This window comes from Hakea prostrata, chromosome 7 (genome assembly GCF_041222555.1).
Source record: "Hakea prostrata isolate BN-2017 chromosome 7, UWA_Hpros_2, whole genome shotgun sequence".
Classification (NCBI taxonomy): Eukaryota; Viridiplantae; Streptophyta; class Magnoliopsida; order Proteales; family Proteaceae; genus Hakea; species Hakea prostrata.
Window position 1 is genome coordinate 23,071,367 of NC_142606.1, and position 19,924 is coordinate 23,091,290.

General features: G+C 36.9%; 3 protein-coding genes and 2 non-coding genes across 5 annotated transcripts; 2 read left to right on the forward strand and 3 right to left on the reverse strand.

Annotated features, from left to right (window-relative positions):
• Positions 1 to 4,417: 4,417 nt before the first annotated feature.
• LOC149010640 (uncharacterized) lies at positions 4,418 to 4,996 on the reverse strand. Its single transcript, XM_089162463.1, has one exon. The coding sequence runs from the start codon at positions 4,994 to 4,996 to the stop codon at positions 4,418 to 4,420; it is 579 nt and encodes a 192-aa protein (XP_089018589.1).
• A 2,276-nt stretch (positions 4,997 to 7,272) lies between these two features.
• Positions 7,273 to 7,848, reverse strand: LOC149010641 (uncharacterized). The gene has a single exon (XM_089162464.1). It carries the CDS (start codon positions 7,846 to 7,848, stop codon positions 7,273 to 7,275), a length of 576 nt encoding a protein of 191 aa, XP_089018590.1.
• A 6,470-nt stretch (positions 7,849 to 14,318) lies between these two features.
• Positions 14,319 to 14,390, forward strand: TRNAC-GCA (transfer RNA cysteine (anticodon GCA)). Its single transcript has one exon. It is a non-coding gene; the product is annotated as a tRNA-Cys (tRNA).
• Positions 14,391 to 14,409: 19 nt separating this feature from the next.
• TRNAK-UUU (transfer RNA lysine (anticodon UUU)) lies at positions 14,410 to 14,482 on the forward strand. The gene has a single exon. It is a non-coding gene; the product is annotated as a tRNA-Lys (tRNA).
• A 1,709-nt stretch (positions 14,483 to 16,191) lies between these two features.
• LOC149010644 (uncharacterized) lies at positions 16,192 to 16,773 on the reverse strand. The gene has a single exon (XM_089162465.1). It carries the CDS (start codon positions 16,771 to 16,773, stop codon positions 16,192 to 16,194), a length of 582 nt encoding a protein of 193 aa, XP_089018591.1.
• Between the last annotated feature and the right edge of the window lie 3,151 nt (positions 16,774 to 19,924).

Here is a 19,924-nt window from a genome sequence, read left to right on the forward strand (position 1 = left end):
ATGAATTTTCAAACTTCTTGAAATAACAACAATGATATGCATGACAACGAAGATAATAATTTTCTGACATAAACCTGTCAAATTTCATATATCATTGTGTTGGGGTCTACTTAAGTCCATAGAGACTTTTCTATAATTTGCACATAAGGTGCTCCTTACTAGTCTTTATATATCTCTGTGGTTGCTGTATATATAGATCTTTCACTGGATCACCATGGATGGAAGTGGTTTTGACATTCAATTGTTCTAAATGTAAATCTTCAACAACAATAATACTTTAAATAGTTCTAATTGTAGACAATTTAACCACAGGAGGAAAAAAATTCAGTAAAATCGATACCTGTCTTGTCACACCCCACCCAGCCGTATCCTGTCACACCCAAATATTTATGGGGGTGATACACTACAAGATTAAGGTTCACAGCCAAATCTATAACACCACATGATATAGTAGAATCAAAGAGCAAAAAATGGTTAACATGACATAGTTAAATGACAATATGAAGTTATTACAATCATCCAATATTTAATTCAAAATCATGGCTCCAAGATAGTCAAGTTTAATCATCAGAGTTTGTTATTCCCAGATTGACTGAAAGTGGGGGGGGGGGGTGAATCAGTGTCTTCAAAAATTCACCACAATGTGGCTGGGTCTACCAGACAGTGTACCACTCGTAGCTATCAATTGCACAAGGACACGTCCACCACACACCACAATGTGGCTAGGTCTACCAGACAGTGTACCACCACTCTGCAATCAAGGCACTCCAATATATGCAACAAAGAAAAATAAACAAAAAATGCAATGCACCAGAGTTTACGTGGTTCGGCCAAATTGCCTACATCCACGGAGTAATACCCTACCTAGGGTTTCGTATATTACTCAATACACTCCTAGATATTTTGACTGCTACAACAGTCCAGGAACACCAATCCCTTGTTATAGTCTAAAATGCAATTCAGACAAGAGCACCAACCCCAACCCCCTAGACAAGCTCCAACTTGCTAGGTCACAATGTAAATCAATAATTCAATTTCCCCAAATTACATTCATGAGCTAGATTCTTCATCATTAAACATAACCTAGAAAATAATAGACAATCACTTGTGAATACGGGTTACCTCAACTTGTGTAAGATGCATGGTAACAATACTTGTTTCTCTTTTTCTCCAACTCTTTTTTTTTTCTTTTCAATCTCTTTCAGTTTTCTCTCTTTAAAAAAACCATACAACCATGTTCCCTTCTTTTCTTCTGCTGCTTCTTCTTCCTTCTCTTTCACTTTCTTTCGCTTTCTTTCTTGTTCAGCAAAACAAAAGACTTTTTATTCCCAAGCTTCAGATCTCCAAAGCCAACCAACGTCTTCTGGTTTGACCTCCACGCTATTCCCAAGCTCCTCAAAAACGTCCTTCCTCTTGTGCTGGAGTTTGCTCTCCTTTTATAGATTAATTTAACTCAGAGTTTGAATCAAACTCAGAGTTCCTATCTGACTTAAACAAGGAGTGTTTTAACGTACAAATCGGACTAACTTCGAGATCTCCAATGAACAATCCCACCGTTGGATTTGAAGATCAAGAAGTCGTGAAGCTCTCCTCCAAAAATCGGCTCAATCGGACACTGGTTGACCATCCGATGAAGAGGTTGATCAAAACTGGACAGAGACCCTCAAAAACAGGATTCTTGAGAGACCCTCAAAAACGGGATTCTTGAGTTTTCTTTTTTTGAATTGGATTCTTTCTCTCGGAACCTTTTTGTGTGTTGTTGTACCATATCAAAGCCCACTTAAGTTGCCAACAATGACAACAATTTTAGGCCAATGGAACAACAGAGTTTAAGGAAAATCATTGTTCACAGTGGAAATCTAAGTTTTCTGAATAGACTTAAAAGATTAAGTAGCACCCTCATCTATGGGCTGGATGAGAAGGATGTAACACATAGAAACAATGGCAACTACTATGTCATAAGGTATCTCCAATGTCTTACAATTGCTAGACTCCATAAGCACAATCCAAACATGCACACGACTCTCCATGTAGCTTTGTGTCCCCTACCGTGGGTCCCTTGTAGGACTCGAACGGCGGCGGACTCTTCCAGAAAATGGGGTCCTGATAATCTGCAATGAGATATAGAAATAACATATAAATAAAAGGAATGAATTCAATAGAACTCAGTGAGATCAACATAACCATATATTGTACATTCATCACATATTTTCATAAACAATCCGTGTATAATATATATATAATGAGATGAGTGAGTGGACATGTGTGCAATATTCTCTCAATTAACTCTAACAATGGGTCTTTATGGTAGACACACATTAAGTTATACACCAGCCTCCTTTGGGTGGTCTCAGTCACTCTCCCTCACAACACTCAAGTACTTTTTTTGGGTTATCCATGGTAGTTGGGTCAAAGCACATCAACCATGGCTGGGGATTAAACCACCTCTCTCTCACATCACCATTGGGCTGAGAATTGATGCGTGTTAGAGATAACTCTAGGCTAAATGAAAAGTCATAAAGTCTCATACTACATGTGGGCTGGATATCTCCCCTCATGCCTAGTGCTTTTTTGGTTCGATATCCTTCTCCACCTAGGAATGATATCCTCAATGGGAGGTCTGTTGGATCATATTCCTTAACCCTATGGTCATTCACATATGTTGGGGTGGATGACTCTCATGTCTCCTCACGGCACTCAAACCCATCTTTTGGACGCTCATGAACTCAACCCAAACATATGAAACTCTACCATCTCATGATGACAGTGGGCCTACTTGATGCACACATGACCCAACCACTATCATCACAGGTTTCCCGACTTCAATACCCCTGGTGGAAGGGTAGTAGTACTCTGGGGTTCACTAGCCAACACTTATTGACTGTGTTCCTAAGTCTAAGTGAATATAAGCTCACTAAGATAATGGGCGAACTCACAACCTTAGTTGATACACAACTATAGGTAGACATTGTTATACCATTCAATCCACACATACACATCATTTCCATATCATAACTCAAGCAATTGGAATAAATAACATAATACCACATTACCTCCAGTTCACGCAAAGTCACACGAAATTCATAATAGACACAACATATTGATGTAAATGAAGATTTAAACAACATTAATAAATACACAATATATGACAATGTGTTTTCCTCACTTGTCAAAGATAATATCAATCTCCAAAGTCCAATGAAATCCACAAAAGAGAGTGCAAATGACCCAAAATAATCCCAGAAACATGAGAAATAAAATGAGCAACAATCAGAGATTGAACGGGGTCAAAGGGGGGGGGGTTAAAACACGCATCTGAACTAGGGGACGGTTGATTGAGCCTCCCTGGGCCAATCTACCGCCCACCCTAGGTGTATTAACCCCCGTATTTCTAACTAGAAATCCGTATTGCAGGCCCAAGTACCCAAAGTTATAGTTCGAAGAAGTCGTGGGCTATCAGAATTGAAGCCCCTAATCTAGACTCAGAGCCCATGGATCTGGATACTGCTGGTGAAGAACCTACCTTACTGGAAACTCGAAGAAGATCCAGTTAGAACCCGGATGGATTTCCAACATGAGACAAGTCAAGTTTGAAGATATCCGAGATCAAGATAAGAGCATTTCACGTGTTGGTTTAAGTTAAAGTGGTGAATTTGAAAAATGTAATTTTTATACAATGAGAATGAGAGTATTACATAATGAAAACTTATTATTTGAATTTGATTAATATCCTAAAAACTTATTATTAATAATGACCTTTCTACTTAGTGTCTTCAATGTTAAAAATTCTCTAAGTGCTGATATTTCACAAATGGAAAGATGGCTAGAGAAGGGTCTCCCTACTGAATTGAAAGGGTCTCTCCATTAAGCAGTTCAAGTCTTTTGAGTTCACCCTCACTATCCTGAGTTTTATACATTTTTCCCTAAATTAGTGATTTTGTTCATTTTAGTTTAAGAAATTTAACTTCAACTTGAAGAATAATGGTTATGTCATTGTTATCGACTCAAGTTAGTTTTGCCTAGTACATTCGTTTGTAAAAGAACATTACTTGAGAGAGGATTAAGGTTTGAGATTGTTCAGATCTATACACTCCTTGTTTCTTTGTTGATGAACATGGGATATGTAAGAGAATTGAGTCGATCTTTTTGCTATGCATTCATATACAGGATGATACCATCGATTTAGTAGGTCTTTTATTATTCTTGGCAATTAATCTAGAGTTCAGCCCTGGTTTACGAAATAATTTGTGTTCATGTAATTCATTAGCATGATAAATTTAGTTCGAAAGGTGCATCGACAATTGACCAACAATGCTGATTTTCACCAAAAAGTATTCATTTTTCTGCGAGAGAATGAATGAACTCTAAGGGAATGAAAAGTGTAATTAATATATCCTGTACAGCAAATTAAACAGTATCAATTTATCCCTCTGTTAAGCATATCATTATACTGAACATGGGAAATCTGTCTCTGCAGCTTCAAATGCTGGTAGAACTGGGCAATGAACGCTTCAGCTTTCAAATCAATCCCTCCTTCTTCTTCTACTTCTTCATCTTCTAATAGGTCTTTCTGGCATGAGAACACCTCAGAGCTCTTCCGTCCATTGTCGTATGCATCTTCATTTCCCTCTTCGTCTTCATCACAGAGCAAGAGACTCTTTCTACCATTGTCGTATTGATTATTATTGTTGAATAGGAGATCGTCATCGAAATCAACTGGAGGAGGGTTGAGACAGGAAATGCGGAATCTCATTGAAGCTGAACGTTGAGTCTTGAAGTGAAAGATTGGGGTGTCGTCAAAGGAGAACTGGCGTTCCATGTAATGAATGCGATCGGAGGAGGTGTTGCGGCGGAGGCCTTCCTTGATATGGCTTGTGAGGAGGCGGAGATCCATCATCAGTTTAGTTCTGAATACTCCACCTTTCTTCGCCCACAAAAATGCTACACGCAGTAGCTTCCATGCTCTACGCCCTAAAGCTCTATTGTTCTTGCCCATCTCTTCTTTTTTACAGTATCTTTCTTGACTGGTTGTTCAATTCTGAATCCTGAATGCAGAATTTGAAACTCAGATGTTGGACTTAAAGCTATTTGATGATATGCTGATATGAGGCAGAGATGATAATGGCTGTAATTCTACTTATATATTTATAGTCTTTGAACACAAACACACTCCATTGGAGTTTCCTCCAATGGAGTGTGGAGTTTCTTTTTCTTTTCCAGTTGGAAACGCGGAGAGAGAGAGAGAGAGAGTGGCGTGGTTTTGGTGAATTAGAAGCAGGGACAGCTAGAGAAAGGAGTAAGAGTGTGAAACCGTGGAACCTTCAAGGAAGATATGGTGTTAAGCTTATATGTGGGAATTTCTCGCGCAATTATATGATTTCTTTACGTATCAGTTTCTAAATCCAGCGGCTGTAAATGTAAATTAAGATAGGAGAGATTACATTGATCGAGTCATGAAAATGTTACATATCATGATTCGAATGGGATTCGAAAGCCACACGAAGATTCTTGTAATGACAACGAATTCCTTCTAAGCAAGTCGTTTTAAATTGTAAGGGAAACTTTAGATCCTCCTCACACGGAAATGTTCTCCGTGGAAGTAAGTATATGATGGAACACCGAAATTCTTGCAATGCTTCATTTTGATTTCTCATTAGATCCATAAAGTTATTTCTATTTTTCATTAACCGTTTTGGTCTTCAAAGCTAAGAAAGGACTGGGTTAGTCATTTTCAAAGTAAAGATATCTTAATACTTTCCAAAAATCCAAAATAAATCAAAAAGAGAAAATTTGAGGTAAAAGGCCTTTACTTAAGCTATCTCAACCTTAACTTAATTATCGAGATCTTAAGAGATGGGATTCCATACGAGTATGTTTCTCAACTCCCAAGCCTAGTGTATGATACTATTCTTATATTTTATGTTCAAAGAGAATCCACATTCTCGGTGTAGTTTTTGAAGATTGGTCTCCACTCTCCCTCTTATGTGATAGAAAATATAAATAGCACTCTTGAGGATGTTGAGTCAGTGAGCTATATTCTTCTCCCAATACTTGTAAAACATTTGGATGAACCAAAATTAGTAAAACTGTCCAGAACTCTCCCGCCTCCAAAATATAAGGGAATAGATCCTCTCCACCTAAGAAAGCCTTCCACTCATTCTGGCCCCCACCCCTTTGCGTGGACAACACGTGGACTGCCCGTGGTACTACGACAGCACATTCAAAGTATAGTGAAATGGATGAAAGGCCTAACGAAAGAGAGGATCTAAATCCCTAGTGTAAAGTTACCAATACATAGAAGAAAAAAAAAAAAAACTTTTACAAAAAACGAAAAAACTCATTTAAACCCAAATGATTAGCAAAACTATGTTAGCCTTGCCTTTGCCTGTTAAATGAAAGAAATGGGTTTTTTTTTTTTTTAAAAAAAAAAATCGATTGACAGGCCTTTAACTTATAGGAGAAGCAAGAGTGAGGAGGCCCCACATGAACCATAAAATCAACGGTATTATTGGTTGGTGGGTTTTAGGTGGAAGGTGGCTTTCGCCATTCTCTCACCAAGGAGGACAGATGGAACTAAATTTGATGATTATTTAAACGTTCAAAATTTTGTCTATGCTCCGGTGACTTCATCCATACAACCTGTACCAACAAGAAGAGACAAAGAGAACGGAAAATCCAAAGCCTTTTCTATGTTCTTGACTCTTGAGGGAAATTTCAACAACCCAAGTGAGTGAGGTGGGACTAATGAAATGTTAGAGTGGTCTCTAAGAGACAACCTATCAATTTGTTGTATCCAATCCAATCCAATCATCAGAAAAATTATTCTTCGGTTCCCCCTTCCTCTCGGGCCAAACGATCCTCAATTCTTGTGTTTTATTTGATGAAAAAAAAACCTCTTTAAGACACCATGTCTGCTAAATAACGGGGGAGATTTCAACCCAGGAATCTAGGATTCATTTCAAATTGCTGGTACTTCTATCAATTGCCACTTTTTTTAGGGTCAAGAAGGAAACTTATCAATTACCAATTCAAATACAAGCGAATTGAAGCTTATTCTCATTAGAAAATGACAAACAAGAGCATTAGCTAGCAATCTATTCCAATCTGAAAGCCCTCATTTCAGTATTTACAACATCGCCCAGATATAGTTTCTCAACTTTTTTTTTCCCCTTGAATTACAAAAAGAAAGAATGAAAGAATGGATTCAAAGGGAACCAATCGAGTAAACTTTGAAATTAAATTAACAAAAAACAGAGTCTGTATTGCAGAGTCTCATTTGTCGTCGTACTGGATATAGGAAATCTGTCTTTGAAGCTTCATTTGCTTGTAGAACTTGGCAATGAACTCCTCGGCTCTTACGTCAATCTCTTCTCCTACTACTTCTTCTTCTTCTTCGTCATCTTCTAATTCTTCCCGGCATGAGACTGCTGGAGAGCTCCTCTGTCCATCATCTCCAGAATCACAATCTTCAAAATTTTCTTCTTCTCTTCCACTCAGCAGGAAACTCTTCCTACCATTGTCGTGTTGATTTTCATTGAACAAGAAATCATCATCCAAATCAAAATCAACAGAGGAAGCATTAAGACAGGGAATGCGAAATCTCATGGAAGCAGGGCGTTGCATCTTGAAGTGAAAAACAGGGGTGTCATCAAAAGAGAACTGACGTTCCCTGTAATGGATAAGATCTGGGGAAGGACTATGGCGGAGACCTTGCTTGATGTGGCTTGTGAGGAGACGAAGATCCATCATCAGTTTAGTTCTGAACACTCCACCTTTCCTTGCCCACAGAAGAGCAAACCTCAGTAGATTCCATGCTCTGCGCCCAAAAGCAGTTTTCTTCTTACCCATCTCTGGCTTGTATTCTCAGCAGGTACGACTTAACTCAAAAACACAGCTTTCTCTAAAAGCTAGTTATTGTAACAGATTGTCTACTTCAAGCGTGGTGATGGGTTCTGGAAGAAGGAATAAGATTGCAGAAGCTTCAAATTGTGATATGGAAGTTAAGCTATTTGGTTGATGTTGAGGTGCAGATGATTTTGGCTGTTGTGCTGCTCTTCTGCTTATACATTTATAGTTCGTGCACGCATACACTATCCTGAGGAGTTTGATGGGTTTTCACTTTTTGATTATTTTCTATTTTTCTTTTAATTTTTAAAAAATTTTAAAATATTTTTATATGTAAGGGGTTGGAGACACGGTGAGAGAGAGAGAATGATTAAAAATGGGGACCGTATGAGGCTTTTGGAACCTTCCGAGAACTTAGGTTGTGTGTTTTTTTTTCTTCTTATTGGGGGACCTTAGGGATTAAGCAAACTTCATTCTTATAGCCGTTTTATCCTCTGGTTGGGTGGAACTGAGATTCATTTGGGCAGTTTATGTGTATTTACATTTTATCTTTCAACAATATTATTATATAATTATTTAATTATAGGATTGAGTTTGGTTGTGCAAATGCGAGGTTTTCTACTCTTGGGAACATCAAATCATTTCTCCAATAGATTAAATTGGATGGCAATTTTGAATTTTAACTCATGATCAATTATTGATAATTGCATCTATACGAAATTTATATGGCGTGCGATCTTTTCATCGAACAAGAAGAGCATGATTCTCAATCATTGATAACTAAATCTTCTTAGTTAAGGTTATAATACAATCAAGTTGTATCAATTAAGCATTTAAAAAAATGTGACCATGACCTCAAATATTTTAGTTTAACCCTAATCCTATAAAAACCTCAATCCTAACCTTAACTACGGCAATAAAACATGCAATCCATAATTCCATATTGTTGTCAAACATTTAGTAAAAATGATCTTATTGGGTTTAGTTGAGCCAAATAATCAACCCTAAGTTCCCTTTAGGATTAAAAGTTTGAGTTTATCTGCTGTTGAGTTGTATTGCAAATCACGAATTTCAACCATTAAAGCCAAATGTATGTCCTTAATTTTATACTAACAGTAGTAGTACATAAGAAGAAATGATTTTGAGAGATAAAACCATCCAATATTAGTATTAGGTATAATATCAATAACAATACCAGCTTTTCTAAAAGTTGTATTTTTGGTACAAGCAAAACAAAATTCTATAAAAAAATAAATAAAAAGAAGAACCAATTTAGAAGAAAGTTTCAATAAAAAAATGGAAGGGATTAATAAAGACTTAGAGGGGAAGGAAATAGGAGGCTCCACCCACAACCTGAAAAATGAGTAATATTAGTTATGGGTGTTTCTGGTGGGTGGGAAACTAGAAGCTGGTAGGTGGCTTTCAAGCAAGGTTGTCTCTTTCAATTTTAAAAACAAGAGCAGCTTCATTTCCTTTATTAAAATAGAATCATCACACAAAAGGCAAGAGACTTTGTCCAAGTAAACTTTCTTTCTTTCTTTTTGTTTCTGCTCCGTGATTCCATCCATACAACCATACAACAACCAGACACAAAGAGAAACCAAAGCATCTTGATTTTTAAGAGACAAGCTGTTGATGTGTTGTTAAGATGTTGAGGTCTCTCCAGCTTCTATTTCTATATTTGATTGTGTGGTTTGTGTTTCAGAGAGCCTAGCTAGCTCTCTAGACCTCTATACAATTGATACCATGTTATAGTCTTTTCTAATGAAAAAGAAAATGTTGGTTTGGTCTGGAATCAAGTTGAAACAGTCAATAAATTTTGATAAAAAATACCAAGAACCAAGCTAATTAGGGAGACCAAGTTTGTCAACTTCCACAGTTTGAAAATTGATAGTGGTTCAATTGACAATCAGTCACAAGAGAGTTGTCTGCATCTGCGATAGAGAAGTGGCCTAGCCGAATACATGACTTGGAGATCGATGCCACAGGTAGACCACGGCACAAATGAAGCTAACAAAGGAGTCCAGAAGTTGGGTTTTAGGTGAAGGCAGTGGTTGTAATTGTAGATGATGAGTGTCTAACCTAATATCTTTCTCTCTTCTTTTTTCTCCCTTCCTCTTACTAAAATAAAATGACTTTTTAGCAGAAAAGAAAGAAAGAAAATTCCACAATTTGTGTGCTTATCGTATGCTTTTTGTATTGTAAATACATCAAGTTAGCAAAAATGCTAATCCAGTGATAAAAAGTAATCTTAAATTTGATATTCAAATTTTGATGCTAAAAAAATGAAAACCTCTCCATAATGCACACTGTCAAAATATGATCCTCTAGAGGAATGCATTGTATTTAGCATGGAGTAATCCGGATCTGCGACCCAGTGCTCCCCGACGGCTTTTCCACTCCAAAATACAGAGGGGGCCAGGGGTGGGTGATGGGAGTTTTTTTTTTTTTTTTTTTTTTTTTTTTTAATATTTTTCAGCTGTGGGGCCTACCGATTTTGTGGTGGTAAAACTGTTGGGAAGCACAGAGAGTGCTCCCCGATGGAGGTGATGATCCGGATTCTTTAGCATGTTCTTCGACAGGATGCATAGAAGGTTCTTTACTTATTTATTTATTAAAAAAAAATTTTAATTTAGAACTAGGTTGCTTCACTAATACTGTAATCAACTTGAAATATTGTATTTTAGCAAATAAAGTCTTTTCCTTCTTCAGTCTCCAAATTTTTTTTTGTACGCGTGGGAGGTGAAGTTGTATTGAGGCTGTTATATTCAACATCTATTAATTTAAATTCTTATTTGTTATAATTTATTCCCCTGAGAACTAATTAAAAAAATGAAAATTTCCAATTTAACTCTTATGACATCTGGATTCAATTTTTAATGCTATATCATACATATATCGTGGACCTGTAAAATTAACAAATCATACGTGGTGTGCATAGAGAGGAATGTATTGTGAAAATGGTTGTAAAACTCGGACTAGAGTTGAAGCAAATTCATTTTGATAAAAACCAACTCTTTCAAATCATATTGAGTTAAGAAAAGTTCAATCGGTTCTTTTGATAATATAATCTTTATTGACAATAACATGTATTACCGAGGCATTTTAAATTAAAATGTTGTACTATCCAAATTATCGTCATTCTTTTCACATCATTGGTACAATGGTACCTGCAAGATATATCTAAGAATCTATTTTACTACATTCCAGTGCTCCAAACCAGGATTAGACATATATCAACTAACAACACCCATTGCATGAGAAATATCTGGTCTTGTACAGACCATGACATATATGAGGTTACCCACTGCTGATGCATATGGAATCTTTACCATCCTACTCTTTTCTTCTTTAGTCTTCAGACTATGCAACTTTGAAAGGTTTTTGAAATGCCCCTGCTAGAGGTGTGGTAACAGGCTTAGCACTCTCCATGTCGAGTCTCTTTAACACCTTTGAGATGTATTGTTTTTGATAATTTCAACAACTTTGTCTTCTTGTCCGTTTCAATTTTCAGTCCCAAAATTTGCTTTGTAGCAGTCAGATCTTTCATTGAAAATTCTTTGAACAATTGCTTTTTGAGGTTCCTAATTTCTGTCATGTTAGAACCTGCAGTTAGCATATCAACCACATACAAGAGCAAAATAATATATGAATTTTCAAACATCTTGAAATAACAATAATGATCTGCATGACAATGAGTATAATTATTTCCTAATAAACCTGTCAAAATTCATATACCATTGTCTTGGGGCTTGCTTAGGTCTATAGAGACTTTTCTGCAATTTGCACACAAGGTGCTCCTTGTCAATCTCTACACATCTCTGTCGTTGTTGCATATATAGATCTTCCATTAGATCACCGTGGAGGAAAGCAATTTTGATATCCAACTGTTTTGAATGTAAATCTTTAGCAGTAACAATACTTAAAACTGTTATAATTGTAGACAATTTAACCACAGAGAAAAAAATTCGGTAAAATCGATACTTGCGTTGTCACACCCCACCCAGCTGAATCCCATCACACCCGAATACCCCGTGGGAGTGATACACTACAGGATCAAGGTTCACTGCCAAATCCATTACACCACACAATATGTCATAATCAAAGAGCAAGAAAAGATTAATGACATAGTTAAAATGGCAATGTGAAGTTATTATAGTCATCCAATATTTAATTGAAAAACATGGCTCCAAGTTAGTCGAGTTTGATCATTAGAGTTTAAGAAAAGTCATTGTTCACAGCGGAAGTCTAAGTTTTATTGATAGACTTAAAAGATTAAGTAGGGCCATCATCTATCGGCTGAATGAGAAGGATGTAACACATAGAAACAAGGGCAACTACTATGTCATAAGGTATCTTCAATGTCTCAGAACTATTGGACTCCCCATAAGCACAATTCAAACATGCACACGACTCGCCATGTCACTCTGTGTCCTCTACCGTGGGTCCCTTGTAGGACTTGAACGACAACGAACTCTCTAGGAAAACAGAGTCCTAATAACCTGCAGTGAGATCTAGAAAGCACATATACATAAAAAGAATGAGTTTAATAGAACTCAATGAGGTGAGGTGAGTGGACATGTTTGTAATATGCTCCTAACTCTAACAATGGGGTCTCTATAGTAGACACATATTAAGTTATACACCAGCCTTCTCTGAGTGGTTTAAGTCACTCTCCCTCACAGCACTCAAGTACATCATTTGGGTTCTCCCCAATAGTTGGGTTAAGTTACATCAACCATAATTGGGATTAAATCACCTCTCTCTCACATCACCATTGGTCTGAGAACTGGCGTGTGTCAGGGATAACCCTAGGTCAAATGCAAATTCATAAAGTCTCATACTAAATGTGGTTTGGATATCTCACCTCATGCCTAGTGCCCTTTTGGTTCGATATCCTTCTCCACCTAAGAATGGTAGCTTCAACAAGAGGCATCTATTGGATCTCATTCCTTAACCCTATGGTCATCCACATATATTGGGGCAGATGCCTCTCATATATGTCTCCTCACGGCACTCAAGCCCGTCTTTTGGACGCCGATGAGGCCAACCCTAACATATGAAACTCTACCATATTATGATGATAGTGGGTCTACTTGATGCACAAAAGGCCCAACCACTGCCATCACAGGTCACCCAACTTCAATGCCCCTGCTAAAAGGGTAGTAATACTCTGGGGTTCACTACCCAACACCTTTAAACACTTATTGATTGTGTTCCTATGTCTAAGTGAATATAAGATCACTAGGGTAATGGGCGAACCCACAACCCTAGTCAATATACAAGTATAGGTGGACATTGTCCTACCATTATATCCACACATACACATCATTTCCATATAATAACTCAAGAAATTAAAGTAAAAAATAACATAATACCACATTACCTCCCATTCACGCAAAGTCACACGCAATTCATAATAGACACAAGATATCGATGTACATGAAGATTTAAACAACATTAATAAATATACAAGATATGGCAATGTGTTTTCCTCACTTGTCAATAATAATATCAATCTTCAAAGTCCAATAAAATCCACAAAAGAGAGTGCAAGTGACCCAAAATAACCCTAGAAACTTGAGAAATCAAATGAGCAACAATCGAAGATTAACCGGGGTCAAAGGGGGGGTAAAACACGCACCCGAACTAGGGGACAGTTGATTAAACCTCCCTAGGCCGATCGACCGCCCACCCTAGGTGTAATAACCCCCATATTTCTAACCCGGAATCCGTATTGCAGGACCGAGTACCCGAAATTTCAGCCGGAAGAAGTTGTGGCCTATCCGGATTGAAGCCCATGATATAGACCCAGAGCCCATGGATCTGGATATTTCTGGTGAAAAAAACTGCCTTAATAGGAACCCAAAGAAAATTCAGTTGGAATCCGAATAGAATGGGCAAATGGATTTCCAGCATGAGACAAGTCGAATTTGAAGATGTCCGAGATCGAGATAAGAGCCTTTCATGTGTTGGTTTAAGTTAAAGTGGTGAATTTGAAAATGTAATTTTTATACAATGAAAATGAGAGTATTACATAATGAAAACTTATTCTTTGAATTTGCTTAATATCCTAAAAACTTATTATTGATAATGACCTTTCTACCCAGTGTGTTTATCGTTTAAAAATTCTCTGATATTTCACAAATGGAAAGATGGCCAGAGGGGTCTCTAGCTCTACTGAATTGAAGGGGTCCCTCCATCAAGCAGCTTAAATCTTTTGAGTTCACCCTCAATATCCTGAGTTTTATATATTTTTCCCTAAATTAGTGATTTGTTCATTTTAGTTTTAGAAATTTAACTTCAACTTGAAGAATAATGGTTGCGTTATTGTTATTGACTCAAGTTAGTTTTGCCTAGTACATTGGTTTGTGAAAGAACATTACTTGAGAGAAGATTAAGATTTGAGGTTATTCAGATCTATACGCTCCTTGCTTTCTTTGTAGATCAACATGGGATATGTTCATAACTCGGGGTCCATAGCTCAGTGGTAGAGCATTTGACTGCAGATCAAGAGGTCACCGGTTCGAACCCGGTTGGGCCCTGATTAGGTAGATTTAGTTGGCCATCTTAGCTCAGCTGGTAGAGCGCGTGGCTTTTAACCACGTGGTCGTGGGTTCGATTCCCACAGACGGCGTTTCATATTTTTTCATTATATCATTGTATCATTGTCCCTTTTGAAACAAGTGATATCCTAATCAGTCGAACTCAATTGAACTCATAAACACCCACAATTTAGTGACATCTTAAGTATTCTTTTCCACTCCTCTTTGGGACAAGGTAAAAGAATACAGCAATGAAAAGCAGATAGTGAAAATTCATAGTCAGCAGTCCAAGTGTACACTTCTCAGATAAAACAATAAAATCAAATAAGCCCTGGAATGAAAGTGTTTTGTGGACTTCCATATTCTCAAGGATATAGGCTATTCGGTATAAGGTAGATGCAATTGGTATTGACAAAGAGAAGCCACTTATAGCATACCCAGAATTCGTTCTTCTTTTTCAAGAACCTGCAACATTAAAACTTAATAATGGCACCATTCATTGACGAAGCAGTCAAATCACCATTGTAATTGCTAGTCTGAATAAGAACAACGAAGGCATATAAACAAATGCCTATATACTGCATCCAAAGGCTAAAGAAGCAAAGCCCTTGCAAATGTGAAGAATGAAAAACCTTAGACTAGGAGGTAGAAAATGCTTCCTGCTCACTCATTCAGAAACTCAAGTGCCACATGCAACAAACCAACAACATCTTGCACATTAATGAGAGATGATGCAAGCCTTTGAGAAAGACAAAATATAGAAAGAAACCACAATAACAAAAGAGATAGATGAATCCTAACAGTCGCAACTCTTTGAATGGTTTTATTCTCTATCAGTAACGACTGGAACACATCTGCGTTTGATCGTTCCATAGTCATACACCATACCTTATACGATAGTTTAAATACCTTAAACTGTTGGAATATAATGTCACAAGCAATCGTATAAGATAAAGTGAAATAGAACAAAATGCAAGTATAAGTACTTATCTGTCATTAATGATCTCCTTGATAAAACATGGTTATGCATATCCATCTAGTGATACACAAAAATTGACGGAGTTGAAACGTGTTGGTAATGTCCGACACTTTCTTTAAGGTATTTAAACGCCCCAAATAGTGCACGTGGGTCTTGACTGCGTTTTCACCCCCAAGATCAGACAACCCCTCCATCTTAGACGGTGCACTCCGTGATTGATGGACTAAGGGATCCGTAAAGCTACATTCACCAATTCGTTCCCAATGACACAATTTAAAAAAAACTAATGCTTCTCAAAAAACACGTTTTTGCGCAATCATAAACAAAACATATCCCACCTTTATATAGAAGAGTAAGAGACACTACTAAAGGTTGTCTCCCAAAGAACAAACCTCTACCCTTAAGGCATGTTTGTTAGCAAAGACACCTATTGGCCATTTAGGTGTCTTTTAAGAAAAGACTCAACCTCTAGGAAAATAAATTGTTTGAATTTTCAAATAAAACTATGAAAATTACAACAATATGTAAGAGATTTGAATCGATCTTTTTGCTATGCATTAATATACAGGATGATGCACCATCGATTTAGTTGATCTTTTATTATTCTTGGCAATTAATTGAGAGTTCAGCTCATGGTTTACGAAAGATTTTTTTTGTTCTTGTAATTCATTAGTATGAGAAATTTAGATCGAAAGCTGCATCGACAATTAAGCAACAATGCTGATTTTGACTACGATTTTCACCAAAAATTTCTACGAGAGAATGAATGAACTCTGAGGGAATGAAAATTAAGTGTAATATATCCTGTAAAGCATAGCAGTATCAATTTGTCCCTCTGTTAAGCAAATCATTATACTGAATATAGGAAATCTGTCTCTGCAGCTTCAAATGCTGGTAGAACTGGGCAATGAACGCTTCAGCTTTCAAATCAATCCCTCCTTCTTCTTCTTCATCTTCATCTTCTAATAGGTCTTCCTGGCATGAGAACACCTCAGAGCTCTTCCATCCATTGTCGTATGCTTCTTCATTTCCCTCTTCGTCTTTATCACAGAGCAATAAGAGACACTTTCTACCATTGTCGTATTGATTATTATTGTTGAATAGGAGATCGTCATCGAAATCAACAGGAGAAGGGTTGAGACAGGGAATGCGGAATCTCATTGAAGCCGAACGTTGAGTCTTGAAGTGAAAGATTGGGGTGTCGTCAAAGGAGAACTGGCGTTCCATGTAATGAATGCGATCGGAGGAGGTGTTGCGGCGGAGGCCTTCCTTGATATGGCTTGTGAGGAGGCGGAGATCCATCATCAGTTTACTTCTGAATACTCCACCTTTCCTCGCCCACAGAAATGCTAGACGTAATAGCTTCCAAGCTCTACGCCCGAAAGCTGTATTCTTCTTGCCCATCTCTTCTTCTTCTTCTTCTTCTTCTTCTTGTCTGGTAGTTGTAATTGGTTGTTCGCTCTTGAATCTGATTGTACCCAGATGGTGAACTTAAGCTATTTGATGATATGCTGATATTGTGAGGTAGAGATGATAATGGCTGTAATTCTACTTGTATATTTATAGTCCTTGCACACAAACGCACTCCATTGGAGTGTCGAGTGTGGAGTTCCTTGCTTTTTCCAGTTGGTAACGCGGAGAGAGAGAGAGAGAGAAAGGCGTGGTTTGGTGAATAAGGAGTGGGGACCGCTAGAGAGAGAGAGGAGTAAGGATGTGAATTCGTGGTACCTTCGAGAAAGATGGTGTTAACCGTGGTATTTGCGTAGTTATATCTTATACGATTTCTTGCGCAGTTCCGTGATTTCCTTACCTATCATTTTCTAAATATTATATAAGGATAATTATTGTTGCCTTTGCACTTTGATTTTATTACTACTTTATCCCTTGTACTTTTTAAAATTACTATTCTAATCTTTAACTTTGTCAACAATTACTAATGTCCCCTACCATTAAGCTCCATCAGTTTACTGATGATGTGGCATCTATATATTTTTTCAAAATCCCAAAAATAACATCGCAATTATCTTTTTACTTATTTGTTCTTTTTTCAAGTTATAATACTACCTTTAATAGAAAAAAAAATTAACTTTAATTTCACTTTTCTTTTTTTTAAAATGAAACTATCAAATAAAAGAAAGATGTGATTTTTTTCTCTAAAAATAAATCACCAAATAAAGGAAAGATGTAATTAAATAGAAACTAAAATATTTAGAAATATCAAATTTAATTCAAAGCTGAAAATTAAAACTCACCTAATATATGTTGATCATTATGTATGTTACCAAATTTTTTATCAATTAGATCTTATATGCTAATTTGTTTGTAAAACTTCCATCATGGTGATTATGAAAAATTTAAGTGAAATGTGAAAATTTCAACAATCATAAGTATGTGGTCCCACCAAATTCAAAACTAATTCTAAAATATAAGATTTTATGGATATAATTGACATGCAATATAGTTTCTATAAATGAGGGTAATGCCATATTTTTTTACCTCTTAATTTTAAGGGCAAAATAAACATTTCATATTTGATGTTAACAACCACTTAACACCTTTAGAAATGAGGGGGCAATAGTAATTTCACAAAAAATGGGATTTGATTAGTAATAAAACCAAAGTATAAGGGGGCAATAGTAATTATCCCTATTATATATCATGATTTGACAGGAGAGATTACTTTGATTGAGTCATGCAAATATTACATATTATGATTTAACAGGAAAATTGCTTGGATGTTGCATAATTAATGAGCCGAGATCGAGATTGAAATCTCCATCAAAATCTCGATTTCAACTGTTCTTCGAATTAATTGCACAACACTGAAGTCGAGCTTGAGATTATAGATTCTCGCACGAAAATGTTCTCAATGGAAATGTATGATGAAAAATCGAACTTTTGCAATTGTAATGATGCTTCATTTTAGATTCTCATTAGATCCTTCAAGTTATTTCTATTTTTCATTCACGGTTTTGGCCTTGAAAGTTAAGAAAGGACTAGGTTAGTCATTTTCAAAGTAAAGATATCTTAATGCTTTCCAAAAATGTCCAAAAATAAATCAGAAAGCAAAAATTTGAGGTGAAGGCCTTTACTTAAGCTATCTTAACCTTAACTATATAACGAAGATCTTAAGAGATGGGATTCCATATGGGTACGTTTCTCAACTCCCAAGCCTAGTGTTTTGATACTATTCTCATATACTTAAAAGAATTCACCTTTTCGGTGTAGTTTTCGAAGATGGGTCTCCGCTCTCCCTCTTATGTGATAGAAAAATTATAAATGGCACCCTTGAGGATGTTGAGCCAATGAGCTACACTCTTCTCCCACTACTTGTAAAACATTTAGATGAACCAAAATTGATAGAGCTGTCCCCAGCTCCTCCACCTAGGAAGGCCTTCCACTCATCTTGGCCCCCCACCTCCCTTGGGTAGGCAACATGTGAGTTGTCCGTGGTACCACGGCAACCCATTCAGAGTGCAGGGGTGGATGGAAGTAGGGGTGTCAACAGTGTGGTTTGGAGGGGTTTTGAGCTGGGCTTAATGGTTTAGGATCGAAAAACACCTAACCCAAACACGGCCCATTAGTAAAATAACGGTTTCGGGCCGGTTTCAGGACACTTTGGTGCGGTTTGGTGCGGTTTGGGTACTAACGGTTTAACTAACGGTTTAGATTCGGATTGACTGACGGTTTATGTTGTGCAAGAAAAAAAAAAGCAAAAACAATTCAGCATCCTACAACAAAATCCAAAATTCTATGAAAAGCAAAATTACTATTGGTCAATTTCCATTAAAAAATACTCACCCATTCTATAGAAATCAAGAACCTAGATATTAAGTAGTAGAATGACTATTTGATCTTTGATTTCATATTTTTTTTTAAATTGTCTATACCAACTACCTAGTGGTAATATAATAATTCAAATACTATTTAATGTAAAATTACAAAATAAGTTATAACGGGTTGCGGTTCAGTTTCGGGTTGGTGCGAGCTCCACCACCCTCAGCCCAAAACACAATCCATTAAAGTTCGGTTCAGGCTATAACGGGCCGGTTCAGTTCGATTTTAACACTTCGGACTACAAATTAACACTTTTAGTCCCAACTATGTTAGCCTTCCCTTTGCATGTTATTTTATTATTATTTTCTGGGGGGTTAAACTTCCCTTTGCCTGTTGAATGAAAGAAATGGGTTTAAAAAAAAATAAAATAAATACATAAATAAAAAAACTGATTGACAGGCCTTAACTTCTAGGAGAAGCAAGAGTGAGCCCCACATGCAACACGAATTCAACGCTATTATTGGTTGATGGTTTTAGGTGGAAGGTGGCTTTTGCCCTTTTCTCACCAACCACGACACATAGAATTAAATTTGATTATTATTTAAATGTTCACTTTTCCGTGGGTTTCAATTTGTAGTTCAAACTGGTAAAACTAAACTATACTAGCCCGTTATAGCTCGAATCACCGTGGATCTAACATTAATGGGCTGTGTTTGGGTTGAGGGTGGCAGAGCTTGCATCAACCGAAACCCAAACCACAACCCGTTATAAACCGTTT